This window comes from Equus caballus, chromosome 19 (assembly GCF_041296265.1).
Source record: "Equus caballus isolate H_3958 breed thoroughbred chromosome 19, TB-T2T, whole genome shotgun sequence".
Classification (NCBI taxonomy): domain Eukaryota; kingdom Metazoa; phylum Chordata; class Mammalia; order Perissodactyla; family Equidae; genus Equus; species Equus caballus.
The window spans coordinates 44,405,543-44,418,994 of NC_091702.1; the positions used below are offsets into that span (position 1 = coordinate 44,405,543).

At 42.0% G+C, this 13,452-nt stretch overlaps 1 protein-coding gene across 2 annotated transcripts in view; it reads left to right on the forward strand.

Moving 5' to 3' along the window:
• The first annotated feature begins 6,713 nt into the window (after positions 1-6,713).
• The window catches only part of SNX4 (sorting nexin 4), a 61,409-nt gene continuing 54,670 nt past the window's right edge, over positions 6,714-13,452 (forward strand). The window contains exon 1 of one of the 2 annotated variants that reach the window (XM_023623596.2): positions 6,714-6,939. In XM_023623596.2, coding sequence (XP_023479364.2) covers positions 6,799-6,939 — 141 coding nt within the window. In that variant the 5' untranslated portion in view covers positions 6,714-6,798. The remainder of the gene's footprint in view (positions 6,940-13,452) is intronic. The other variant, XM_023623597.2, reaches the window with a different exon arrangement.

Here is a 13,452-nt window from a genome sequence, read left to right on the forward strand (position 1 = left end):
TAGAATATAGGTAAAGCAGTTCTTAGAGGGAATTTTATACCTGTAAATGCTTCAAATTTCTTTAAATTACTAAGAAAGTTTTAATGTCAGTAATTCAAGGTTCCACCTCAAGAAACTAAAAAAAGAAGTAAACCCAAGATAAGCAAAAAGAAGAAAATAATAAAGAACAGAAATTAACATAGAGAAAGCAGACAAACCAGAGAGAAAATTACCAAAGCCAGAAGTTGGTTCTTTGTAAAAAGAGCAACAAAATTGTTAAGCCCCAGTTCAGTGGACCAAGAAAAAGTGAAGAGAACATAAGTTATAGAACACAAATATCAGGGGGAAAAAAAGGAGTTACAGACCCTACATTAATGAGGCCAGGATTACCTGAATATCAAGACCTGACAAAGAAATTACAGAAAAAGACAAGTATAGACCAATATCCCTCGTGAATAGAGATGCAGAATACTTAATTAGTTAGGTCTGTTAAAAGATGGGCTAAAAGTAGTTGAATTTTTTCTGGAGACAGACTCAGTTCAATATATGGACGAAGCCAAACTAAGCAAAGAAGAAATGGTTCTCTCAGAAGGTGGTAAAGAACAAGTAATAAAAACAAATAAAGAGATTAAAACACCAATGAGATGACCTTTTTCCCTCTCCAACTGATAGAGATTTTAAAAACAATGACTGCTGTTAGTGAGGGGAAATGTGCATTCTCAAACATTATTGGTGAGAATGTCACCCGGCACAACCTTGTGGAGGATGGTTTGGCAATGCCTATTAAAAGTAGGGATTCGGGCCTTGCATCTTCCATTCTCAGACCCAGCTTCCTATCATAGGAGAAGGGCAAGTTCAAGCGAGCTTGATGTTCACAGTACAGTACTGGATGAAAAAGAGCAGGTTTCATACAAAACATTGTATAAAACATGATCCTATTTTTATGAACTATCTATATGTCCATGGGGGGAAAACTGTTCAAAAATATAAATAGTGATTGTTTCTGATCTTGGTATTCTGGATGATTTTTATTTTTTTCTTTTTGCTTGTTGGTATTTCCTGAATTTAAAAAATGATGAGACACATTGTTTCTGTAGCAAGAAAGACATTAAAAGTCATTAACATAGTGTGATTCTCGTCCATGGTATTGTTTACAAACACTAGTCTTCATGACCCTGTGGTAGGTGTACTGGCAGGAAGTTTAAGCATCAGGTAGAAAGTTGGACTTGATGACTTCTGAAGTCCCTAAAATCATCTAATTGTGATTTTATATTTTTGTGCATATACACATCACTACATATATGATTCTGTATATGTTGGTACAGGTCTATGTGTCTGTGAATATGTTAGTCATGTCTTTTTAGTCTATATTTTTGATGCTTTGAGATTTTGGGGTCTTGCTGATCCTTGAGAGACTGCCCCTCCCAGGGCTAGCTAATTCCTAGCACACCTTTCATAGTCAAACCAACCAATCCAGAGCCCATACTCCCAACCACTTCCTTTATGGGATCTTACACTCTAGGCCACAATTCCCCTTCTCTAACCACCCCAGGGCCAGCTACCAAACAACCAGGGACAGCCACTACACCCAGAGCCTGCTGAAGTTATTCAAACTAGCCAATCCTAACACTGCTTACCTTCCCTGGCCCACTTCTTCCCACAGAGATCACAGTAAAGGCTTGTGCCCATGTTTTGCCCTATTACTCTGCTTCCCTGTGTGGTCCCCATGCCTGGTACGCCAAGCTTCCTGCTTCTAAGGATCTATGAGTATAAAAACTTCTTCCACAGGCCAGCCCCATGGTGTAGTAGTTAGTTCGGCAGGCTCCACTTCAGTGGCCCAGGTTTGTGGGTTCAGATCCCGGGCACAGACCTACACCACTTGTCACCCAGGCTGTGGTGGTGACCCACATACAAAATAAAGGAAGATTGGCACAGATGTTAGCTCAGGGCTAATCTTCCTCAGAAAAAAAAAAAACCATAAAACCTTTTTCCTTCATAACAGTCATTTCCCTGTCTGCATGTCTTACCATAGATGATCAAAACAAATCCTGACTACGCTTAAAAGAGTGAATATATATGTATGTCTCTAGATCTCTTCTACTACTCGTTTCATTCACTATAAACAAACATAATTGGATGAAATTTTGTTCTGGCAGGAACACTATAACCCATAGGCCGGTTTCCCCCAAATGGGTTCCATTTTATCCTTCTCAGAGCAGAGTCTCTACATACTTGTTTAGGGGGAAGGGGGCACGGAAGAAGAAGAATTATGACTGTGAACTCCTAGAAAAAAAAAATCTTCCAAAATAAAACACCCAAATGGATTTAAAATGATTTTGAAGAAGAAAATAAAACAAAAACACACACATAAAAACACCTCTCAGGGGCTGGCCCCGTGGCCGAGTAGTTAAGTTCGCGAACTCCACTGCAGGCGGCCCAGTGTTTCATTGGTTCGAATCCTGGGCGCGGACATGGCACTGCTCATCAAACCACGCTGAGGCAGCGTCCCACATGCCACAACTAGAAGGACCCACAACTAAAAATACACAACTATGTACCCGGGGGGCTTTGGGGAGAAAAAGGAAAAAAATAAAATCTTAAAAAAAAACAAAACAAAACACCTCTCAGAATCATGTAATAAATCCTTCGTAACTTTTAGGCAGCCTAGCTTTCCAACAAAGATCGGGTGGTCTGACCTCTTATGAATACCAAAGAAAATTCTCCATTTCTAGGGTGTCAACTGCCAGGGTGCAAAGTACCCTTATAGGTAAGCTGTTACCCATATGTACAATATTAGTTGAAAGGTGCCACAAGACTCATCCGTCCCAAAATACCTGGCCAATGACCTGCCACAGTGCTTGCTCCCAACCTATCTGGTTTGAGTTTCCTAGTTGTAAACAACTATTTGCTTCGGAAGACCTCTATCAGAGCGTGTTTAAGTCATCTGGAGGGGAGAACTATATCTATCCTGTAGTGGCTCTTTGGATTTTGGGCTGTTGAAGAGTCCAGTAGCTGGCTTGCTGTAGGACTTGGGGGAGTTTCCCAAGCCGTAGGGGTTCTGCTGATTCTGGGTGCGTATCCCAGTCTTCTCCGCGGGTGGACAACCATGAATCAGTTTGATGATCTCCTGGGACAGGGCAGATGCTTAATATTTACTACATGTTTAGTTGAATAGATGAGAGTTTCACTGTGTCAGTTACAGCTCTGTGCTACATAGAACAGAAACCAAGTCTAGTCATATTAAGCAAATAGAGAAAATCCTGGAAGGATATCAGGAGTTTACGAAATTAAGGCTGGTGATGCAAGCACAGAAAGTCGCAGAATCAAGGTAATTCTGGAGACTTGGCACAGAACCCACAGGAAATTCATGGGTTGCAAACAATCTGGCCCTAGCACCACCACTGGCCCAATGATGTCTCCAACCTCCAGCATCTGTTCTGACTCAAGATTCAAAATCCTGTGAGTTTTAGAGTCTGAGTGGCTGAGTTGAAATAATTTGTCCAGAGGTAGTAAAAGAAGGATCTGAGCTCTTCAGCTATAATGGGAGGCTGCAATAGAAAGCACACACTAAGAATTGCTCTCCAATCAAGGCCTCACACAATGGGGAATTTGCCCAAAAGGAAGATAGTGGTACCAACAGGAAGGGGGCAAATTACATATTGTGCTGTGAACTAGGACAGATGTCATCCACACTGAAACTAAAATGAGAGAGGGAGTGGAGCTGGAGATGGTCACTGATCAAGGTTGAAAGAGAAGGGTGTAGTTTCACAGGAAATGGAAGAATGTCACCTTCACAGATCCTGGGTGGCTGGCCAGGCACAGAAGGAGAATCCTGGGGAGGGGGGAACAGAACCTGGATGGTGGGGAGCAGAGAATAGGTGTTTCATGTAGTTCATAGGCTAACACAGCTCAATAAATATTTGTTAAATTGATGACAAAATGGAAACCTAAATCATGCTCTTTAGATGTAAGAGGCTGAAGTTCCTCTGGCTGGCTGAAGAGGGGAAAGTGTCCCCACAGAGGGTGACATCCTTAGAGCCAGCCTGGCTAGTCACCCCTGCTCCTGAGACTTTTCCCATTCACTCCCAGCAGATGACCTCTGGCCTTCCCCTGTCTGAATCAGAAGAATGGGGAGAACCTGTATCCAAAATCTCCATGGAGTTAGCCTTGGGCTTTCCCAGATTTAGCCAGACTGGGATGACTTGGCCTTCATAGCCCAAGGCAATGTGCCTTTCTCCCTGGGTTTTCAGGTGAGGAATCAACTCTCCATTTCTGCCAATTATTTGCCTCCTTTTCCAGAAGAATCTCTCCTCTTCCTCTCCCCCATGCAGAGCAGTATGGCCAAGAGCTTGGCTTCTGGGTGTCCTATAAATCTGGGTTTGAATCTCAGGTCTTCTCCTTATTTGCTGGCTGTACGACCTTGTCAAATATTACTCAGGCCCGCTTCTTCATCCATGAAAGGAAGAAAATTATGCCTGTCTTGCAGGGGCATTTCATGAAAATGTATGCAAAGTGCCAAGCACATAAGAACCTGCAGGGCAGAGGGTCCAAGAGGTGGACCCATTAAAAAGTTCAAGATACTCTTCTCCCACCCCAGGCTTTTTACATAAACACTAGTTATCGTCTTGTAATCAAAAAGATTCTGTTAGCCTGTAGGCAGCCTCAAGGGTAAGACATATTATCTAGTGGATACAAATAGCAATTTTTGAGAGATGTATTATTTTGTAATTGAGCAGAAATAATTTCTCAGGTACTATCAGAGCTTAAATGAAATTTTCCTTAAAATCTTCCAATTCCTATTTAGCCTAAGGAAATACCTGGCTGAGTATACAAAGATGTTATATGGAAGGATGGTTACTGCAGTGTTGTTTATAAAAGTAAAACTTAGAATCAACTTAACTTATAACTCTAGAGGATTCTAAGGTTAAATAAATTACAGTAATTTTTTATAGTAGAACTCTGTCTAGCCTTTAAGAAGATTCTGTAGAAATATTTTTAATCACCAAGAAAGGTGTTCTTGCTGTATTTTAAATAAATTTAAAACAGCATTATAGTGTGATTTCATTTTTATTATATTTATGTATGATATTTGAAGTGATATTTATATACAAAATATTAACGTGCTTATCTTTGGGTGTGGGAGTATTGACAGCTTTTATTTTTAGGCATAACTATTTTCTAATTTTCCCACAATGAACATGTATTATATAAATATAAAATAGGGGAAAATGATCATCTGATCCTTTTTGCCCTGATTTTAGACTCTTCAAGCACCCTTTTGATTTTCCAGATTTGGTTCCTCAAGGTCATCTCCTAAGGAGATACAGGGACAAAGTTAAATCCAGCTGAACAACTTAAAATGGATATTAAAGGCAGTCTTGAATTTTTTTTCCCCATAAGAAAGTGGTATGAATGAAGGGGAAACAGATGCCCCTACTCTGTTTCAGTTTTCTTCTTGTTTTAGTAACCTCAGAGAGCACCACGGCTTCCCCTCGGTGACGGCTTTGTAAAGCCCTGTGCCCTTTTCTTTGCTTCTCCTCACTGCAGAGTGAGATACTCAAGACACCAGGCCAGAGCAATTGTCCTGATGGCTCCAGGACCTACTTTCCTGGGTATCTCAAAACTGGGAAAGGGCACAGGATGATGGATACAAATCTGTCCCTGGAAAGATATCTATCCTTTCTGTGATAAATTAATGAAATAGTCTTCTGATTTAAAAATGTATCTCCTGAGATTTGCCTAGCATGAATAATCCCTCACAAATGGATAAAACACCTTTAAACATTTATTGAGTAAATGTCCTAGGTTTGGTAAGAGAAAATAATAAGAACATAGGGTTCTTGCCTTAAAGGAGTCCAAAGTCTAGTTGGGGCAACAGGCATATAAATAAATAATTGTAAAATAATAGGAGAAAGGTCATAACCAATTTATGAATAAAGTGATATTAGCGGTTGGACCTGATAAGTTAAGGTTTTAGAGATGAAGGGGAAATTCCCACCAGGCCAGAGAAAGCATTCCAGGAGGAGGAGGAAATTGTGTCACAGCTTGAAATAAGCTAAGTATTTGGGCAGCAAGATCAGTTTCTCTCCTTGAAAAACTGATGACCACACTTTGTATAGAAGGTACCTCCAGGTACCACAGTCTAGTACACCCAGGGAGCGTTTCCCATCAGGTTACCATAGTGAATGCTCGTCAAGGAACTAGGGTCCGATAATTCAACGAGACGCCTGTAGAAAATTACCAGACATCTTCAGGGCTTCTTGAAACACTCAGAACTACTTCAGCCAAGCGCTTCACTTCTCTCAAACACTTGCAAGTGTTACTTTTTGCTGATTGTGTTACTCAACCTGATAAAAGTTAATAATTTATGCCGTTCTGATCTTTCTGGGGGTAAAAAATGGAACTAATAATGGCAGGCAAAACAAGAGGCCAAGAGAGAGGTCAGACCGCGGCCTCCGATTTCTTCTAAGCTCCAAATTTCCTTCAAGTGATCACCAACCTGAATGGTTCCAATACCTACTCCGGTCTTCACTTTCCCCTTGGCTCTCTCTCTCTTCTCTCCCTCCATCAGTTCGCCCGAATTTCTGGGTCTCCCGGATAGCAGCTGATCAGTGCCTTTGCAGACCCGCCTTTCCCCAGAAACCCCAGCTCCAAGCCCAGCCGCAACCTGGGAGCCCTCTCGCTGGGCGCTGCCTCGTGCAGGGCGGGGCGGGGCGGGGCGGAGGGGCGGGTCCTGGCGGGGCAGCCGCGGATGGAGGGGCGGGGCTGGCCGGGCGCGGCGGCGCAGGCGCACTGGGTCCGCCGCGCCAAACTGCAGCCATGGAGCAGGCACCTCCCGACCCCGAGCGGCGGTTGCAGCCGGCGCCCCTGGAGCCGCTGGGTCACCCCGACGCTGGGCTGGAGGCTGTGGTCGGTGAGGAAGTGGAGGCGGCCCGGGACGAGGGCTCCGGGGACGGCACGGTGAGGAGAAGGGTCGGCGGGGGCCGCGGGGCCTGCGTCGGGGCCTAGCGGGCGGGCTGGGCTCGTCTGGCGGGGGCCAGCGATTCGGCCAGGGGCGCCCCGCGGTGACGAGGAAGGGCCGGGGCCGCAGGTGCAGCGAGGGGGAGGCTCAGTGGAAGGAGGGGTGCTGGATAGGGGCGAGCGCGGGCGCCGCGGGACCAAGGGGAAGGGTGGAGAGGGCGGCGGCTGGGGAGGGAGGGCATCTGTGGGTGCGCGTCCGCGGGCGTGGAGGCGGGGGCCCTGGACAGGCCACGCTGGAGCAGGTGCAGTGTTCAGAGGTCGGGGAACCCGGAGGTTTGACCTGAAGAGGAGCGCTGATGTCTCTGGCAGTCTGGGAAGGGGTTGTGCAGGGGAGATGGCTTAACCGGGACACCATGGCGGGTGGACAGCGGTGTTTGAAAAGGAAGAGAATGGGGGACTTGAGGAACAAGCCTGGGGCAGTAAGGATGGTTGGCCTGGTACCACCGTCAGGAAATTGAAGAAAGTGTCTGATTTAAGAAGAGGTACAAGTGAAAAAAACATTTTAAAACTGTTTATTTGGCTGTAATTTCTTCATTTGGGGGTCAGTGCCGCAGTTCCCATTGGAGACTTGTCATCAGGATCCCCTGGACCTGCCTTGTGAAGCCCCTGGTAATTAGTGATTTTCATTTGCTGGAGGAAAGGAGAAAATGCATCATTTTATGTTTGTAATTGATTTCATTCCCAAGTGTGTAGACCAGGTTAAATTGAAGCGTTTCAGAAACTAGCGCTCCACATCATACCGCGCTACCCAGTGTGCATTGCTCATCCCTTTTGCTTCCTTTTTTCTGGAACAGGTGTTACTGTTAATATAAAACTGCCTATCCTTATGATAGACGGATAAAGAGTAGTTAGAGTTGTTTGCTGGATGCGATTAGAAAGACTCAACTTTACGTTCAGAGACCTGATAACCAGGAACTTCAACACAGGAGTTGAAGGTTTTGCCTTCTTAGGGAAATGTCAAGGTATATATATATAGGGTAGTAGTAAAACACAAAATTCGACTGAGTAAATTTCAAAGATCTTACTGGCTTTATTCAATGATTCATGAATTGGGCAGCTTCTCACCCAGCAGATAGAAAGGAGCTGTACAAAGTGGAAGGCTTTCATAGGCAGATCGGAGCGGGACAAGGAAGTTATACTAGCAAAAGAGTGAATTGGTTATGTCAAGATCCCCTTCCTTTAGGGGACGATAGGAGTCCATCAGGCAGATTACATCGCTGGTGCTGACCAGGTGGTTCCCGTTGACTGTTTAAGATTCCATTCCTGGGAGAGGCTGAAACTGTAATTAAGGTAGATATTAAGTCTGGGCTTGGTGACATGGGGCTTAGCATAGGTGACTCCATTTTGGGCCTGTTGTCTCTTTTTTTAACATTAGTATGAAGATTTTTGGGGGTGAATTTTAAGTTTTTCATTTAATTTTTTCCTAACTTTTAGTATTATTTGTGGAGAGGTCAGGATGTCCTGTTAAATGTGAGAGAGGTGTGTGTATTCTTTAGTGCATAAAATTTGGCTCTTATATGATTTGCTTTTTATGCAGGTTCCCGTTTGTGACTTAGTTTTTCTGTTTTCTTTTTAAAAATAAAAACTTTTATTGTGAACTATATCATTAATGGAGAGAAGCTTCCCACAAAATAATGATCAATTCCTTTGAAGCCGTGATATGCTCTCCTGGGGTGTAGCTCACTCCCTCCACCACAGAGATAACCTGTATTCTGGATTCTGTACTAACAATTCACTTGCTTTTCTTTATAATCTTACCATATGTGTCCCTAAAGAATATATTGTTTAATTTTACTTGATTTTCAAATTTACCTAATTTTATTATGACTTCCTTTCTTTCTCAATATTATGTTTTTGGGATTCACCCAAAATGTGCTCCGTTCATTTATATTCATGGCTCTATAGTATGCCATTTTATACATAATCTCTAGTTGATTTCTCTTCTTTTTACAGACATTGGAGTTGTTACGATTCTTGCTATTTCTAAAAAATTACTACAACCATGAACTTCTTCCTGTATATCTCCTGGTGCAAGTGTCTAAGAGTCTAATATAAACTTAGGAGTGGAATTGCTGGATTGGAGGGTAGTCGCATGTTCCACCCCAGTAGGTAGTGCCAAATTGTTTTCCCAAGTGATTTATACTCCCATCAGCACTGCCTCATGCTCTCTATCCTTATAAACACTTAATATTTTCAGACTTTAAAATATTTGCCAGTCTTGTGGATATGTATTAAAGCAATTTTAGGTTGTTTCAAAAGTTAAGAATCATATCTTTTGTTGGCTACCTCATGAGTTTAATTATGATTATGGTGATAAAAATTCTGGTAATTTTTTTGTGAAAGCTTTTAGGTAGTTAACTAATATGAAGTTGAAACTATAGTATGAAATCCATTTACGTTAATTTAAAAGTGATTATAACTATCTCATTAAGTTTAAGATAGTTGAAAACCCAAAGATGCCATCATACAGTAAAAGTTGTAGTTATATAATATTACCCGACTTCTTAGGAAAATGTTTGTAAATATGTGTTATAAGAGATTGTCTGTTAGTGACCAAACTTAGGGGGTTTTGCAAAACATCTCCCTAATTTAGTAATTCATAGAGACAGAAGCCATTTGGACAAATGTTTCAGAATCACCGGTTTAAACACACACACACACATTCACATATACTCTGTACATTGTCCTCTGTCCCCCCAAGAAAACTCCCCAAGCCCGTCCTTAGAGGGTCATCTACTTCTTTTCCCTTATCCTGTCCACTCCCCCACTCCAGTCTACCCAGTTGAGAGGTATTGCAGTGACTATAGCCACAATTAACAAATTGCTACTGTTACTGATAGGAATGTGGTCTGGGCGGAAAGGTAAGTTGGATTTGTTGTTTGTGTGCTATGTACAGTAAGGCTCTGCTTGTCGTTTAATTTTCCAGATTACCCCCAAAAGACAGATAGAGATGAGGAAGCAGAGACTGAGAGAGAAGTGATTTGGTGAAGGTCACAGCTAGTCAGTGGCGTGGCTGAGATTTGAGGCCAGGTCTGCCTGGCTTTCAAATCAGTGCTTTGTCCATTAAACCAGGCAGCTTTATTCCAAAAAAAAGTTAAAAATAGTCTTGTAGGGGCTGGCCTCGTGGTGCAGCGGTTAAGTTCACACATTCCACTTCTTGGTGGCCCAGGTTTCGCCAGTTCGGATCCCGGGTGTGGACATGGCAGCGCTTGGCAAAAAGCCGTGCTGTGGTAGGCGTCCCACATATAAAGTAGAGGAAGATGGGCATGGATGTTAGCTCAGGGCCAGTCTTCCTCAGCAAAACAAGGAGGATTGGCAGTAGTTAGCTCAGGGCTAATCTTCCTCAAAAAGAAAAAAAATGGTCTTGTAAATTGCTCCAATACGGTTTTTAAATTTTTTATTTAAGATTGTTGTAATTTTAAGAAGAAAAAAATGTAAAACATGTGTTGATTTATCAAGCAGTTTTTCACCACAAAAATATCTGTGCAGATAGTGTGCAGAGATGGCAAAAGGTCCCCTCATCAGCCTTATCTTTGACTCTGCGGACTGTGAGTGGAGAGCAATTTGTGCCCATTGCCCTGCACCTCGGGGTGGTGGAAACCAGCACTGCCCAGGAGTCGCAGGTCTCTTCTGGTTTGAAACATCGCTAATCAAGATTCTTTAACTTAAATAAATAAAATATAATTTAAAAAAATTCTTTAAATTCTGCTGTAAGCTCTTATTCTGTAATCTCTTGCTTTTCTTTCTATGAGTCTTCAATCCTCTTCCTTCCAATTATCTAGTTAGAAGTCTCCTTTCTTTTCCTTTTGTATTTTTTCCTTGTAAGGCGGAGTGCATTCTTTTTTGTCTAAGTGTTGTCAGTTCTATTTAAAGTAATTTAGAAAATGGAAAAATGAGAGAGGAATCCAGTCTCCACGAGAGTAGTAATTAGTCCTGGCAGAAGCGGGAGGAAATAGCAAGGGCATGGAGGTAAGAATACTTCTTTTTTTAAGCTGGAAGATTCCATCGCGTTGGCAGTTAAGAGTATTTGCCCAGAGAAGACCCACTGCCTGAGGGGTTCATGAGCGATTTTTAGGGAGAGCGCTCTAGGCCTGGGAGTGCAGGTGGGGGCACGGAGTGCTGGAGCAGCTGCTGCTGAAGACGCCTGTACACAGTCTGCTCCTTCACTGATTGGTGCAGATTGCTGAGGGGAGTAGGCGAGAACTGTGAGTGGGGTTTGAGGCATTTGTGGGTGAGGATAACATAAAAAAGGAAAAGAAGATGCTTCAGCATAGTTAGAGAAGTTATCAGTTTAGCACCCATTGATTAAATCACACTTAAGAGTGTTTGCCTTATTTTCTGCCTTGGCAGCTTTCAGATTTTTTTGAAGGTGACTCATGGTACCAAATACATTTTTACATCATAATCAGCATACATATACTTTTATACATACGTGTTGTTTCAGGAAGCAGTACTTTAACCTTTACTTCATGCAGTGCCCTCTGATATTTTTCTTTTCTTCATCATCAAAAAGAAACATTGGTCACAACCCGCCAGGTTAATTTCATGAACCATGAATGTGTTGTGACTCAGTTTGGAAAACTGTTCAAACTTACGTAGTGTTCTGCTTATTTATACTGAGGAAGATTAACCCTGAGCTAACATCTGTGCCAGTCTTCCTCTGTTTTTTGTATGTGGGTCACTGCCACAGCATGGCTGCCAACAAGTGGCATAGGTCCGCGCCTGCAAACTGAACCAGAGCCACTGAAGTAGAGTGCACCGAACGAAACCACTAGGCCATGGAGCCAGCCCCATATTGTTTTATTTTAAATAAAAATTAATGTTTTCTGAATAGCTGTGCTATTTTCTTAAATATATGTTTTAATAGATAAAAAGCACAAGAACACAGGTCATGTATTGTGACCTATTTTTCTTAGTTATCTAAGAAATACAGCTGAAGTTCAACTTCACTGTTAGGCTTAAGTAGACATATTATTATTTTTTTACATAATACAAGCTGCCTTTGACCATTGTAGACATATCCCCTAAGAGAGGTAGAGTCAGTGGATGGTTCTTTTTTGAAAGATTGGCACCTGAGCTAACAACTGTTGCCAATTTTTTTTTTTTCCCTGCTTTTTTCTCCCCAAATCCTCCCAGTGCATAGTTGTATATTTTAGTTGTGGGTCCTTCTAGTTGTGGTATGGGGGACGCCACCTCACTGTGGCCTGACAGACAGTGCCATGTCCACGCCCAGGATCTGAACCAGCAAAACCCTGGGCCGCCAAAGTGGAGCACGTGAACTTAATCACTCGGCCACAGGGCTGGCCCCTGGATGGTTCTTAAACTCCATATCTCTGACCTATTTCAGTAGCATCACACCTAGAAAAAAACATTGGAAGTACACTAATATATCAACAATGGTTAGTGCTTGGTTGTGGGATATAGGTGATTTATATTTACTTAATTTTTCCATTTTTGTACACTAAGCATGTATTAATTTTTATGATCATGTATGATTTTTATGATTAAAGAGAAATTTTAACCTACAAGTGATAGGTGATAGCTAGTACTTGCTACATGGTAGGCAACTTAAAACTCTTTACATGCATTAACTCATTAAATGTTCCCAAGAACATTATGAATTAGGTATTCTTATCCCCATTTTACAGATGAAGAAACTGAGGCAGAGAGGGTAAATAACTTGCCCAGAGTTACACAGCTTGTTTATGGCAGAGATGGGATTCAGATTCTGGCAAGCTGGCTACTAATCTGAGGGAGAATTGATCTTGTAGTTACAAACTTCTGTCTTTTCCTGACCACCTGCTTGGGCTGGTGCTGTAGCGGTTTCCTTTGATTTGAGTTTACCTTACTTGTGTTTGAGTTTGTCCATTTTATAATATTTATGCCTTGTGTTAAGTCTGTCTTTGTTTGCTATAGGGAATTTAAAACATTTGCATTTATTACTTTAACTGGCTTTATTTTTGCTTTTTTTGTCTTTTTGCAGTCTTTTATTTTTTTAAGATTTTATTTTTCCTTTTTTTCTCCCCAAGGCCCCCTGGTACATAGTTCTGTATTTTTAGTTGTGGGTCCTTCCAGTTGTGGCATGTGGGACACCGCCTCAGCATGGCTTGATGAATGGTGCCATGTCCACGCCCAGGATTCCAACCGGTGAAACCTGGGCCACCAAAGCAGAGCATGAGAACTGAACCACTTGGCCACAGGGCTGGCCCCAAACTGGCTTTATTTTTAGTTGATTTTATTCTGTCCTATTTCATACTTTCTTATTTTGGTTTCTGATTTTGAGTTTTCCTTTGTGGATAATTTCTTTGGTTTTATCCTCTGTAATGATTTGGAAGGTATGTATCTTTGTTTTTTTCTTCTCCAAAACAACTGAGACAAAAATTATTTATGTAAACGTAATGACCATTTTAAAAAACTTTTGAAATAATCCCATTTATTGAAATGATCTCAAAT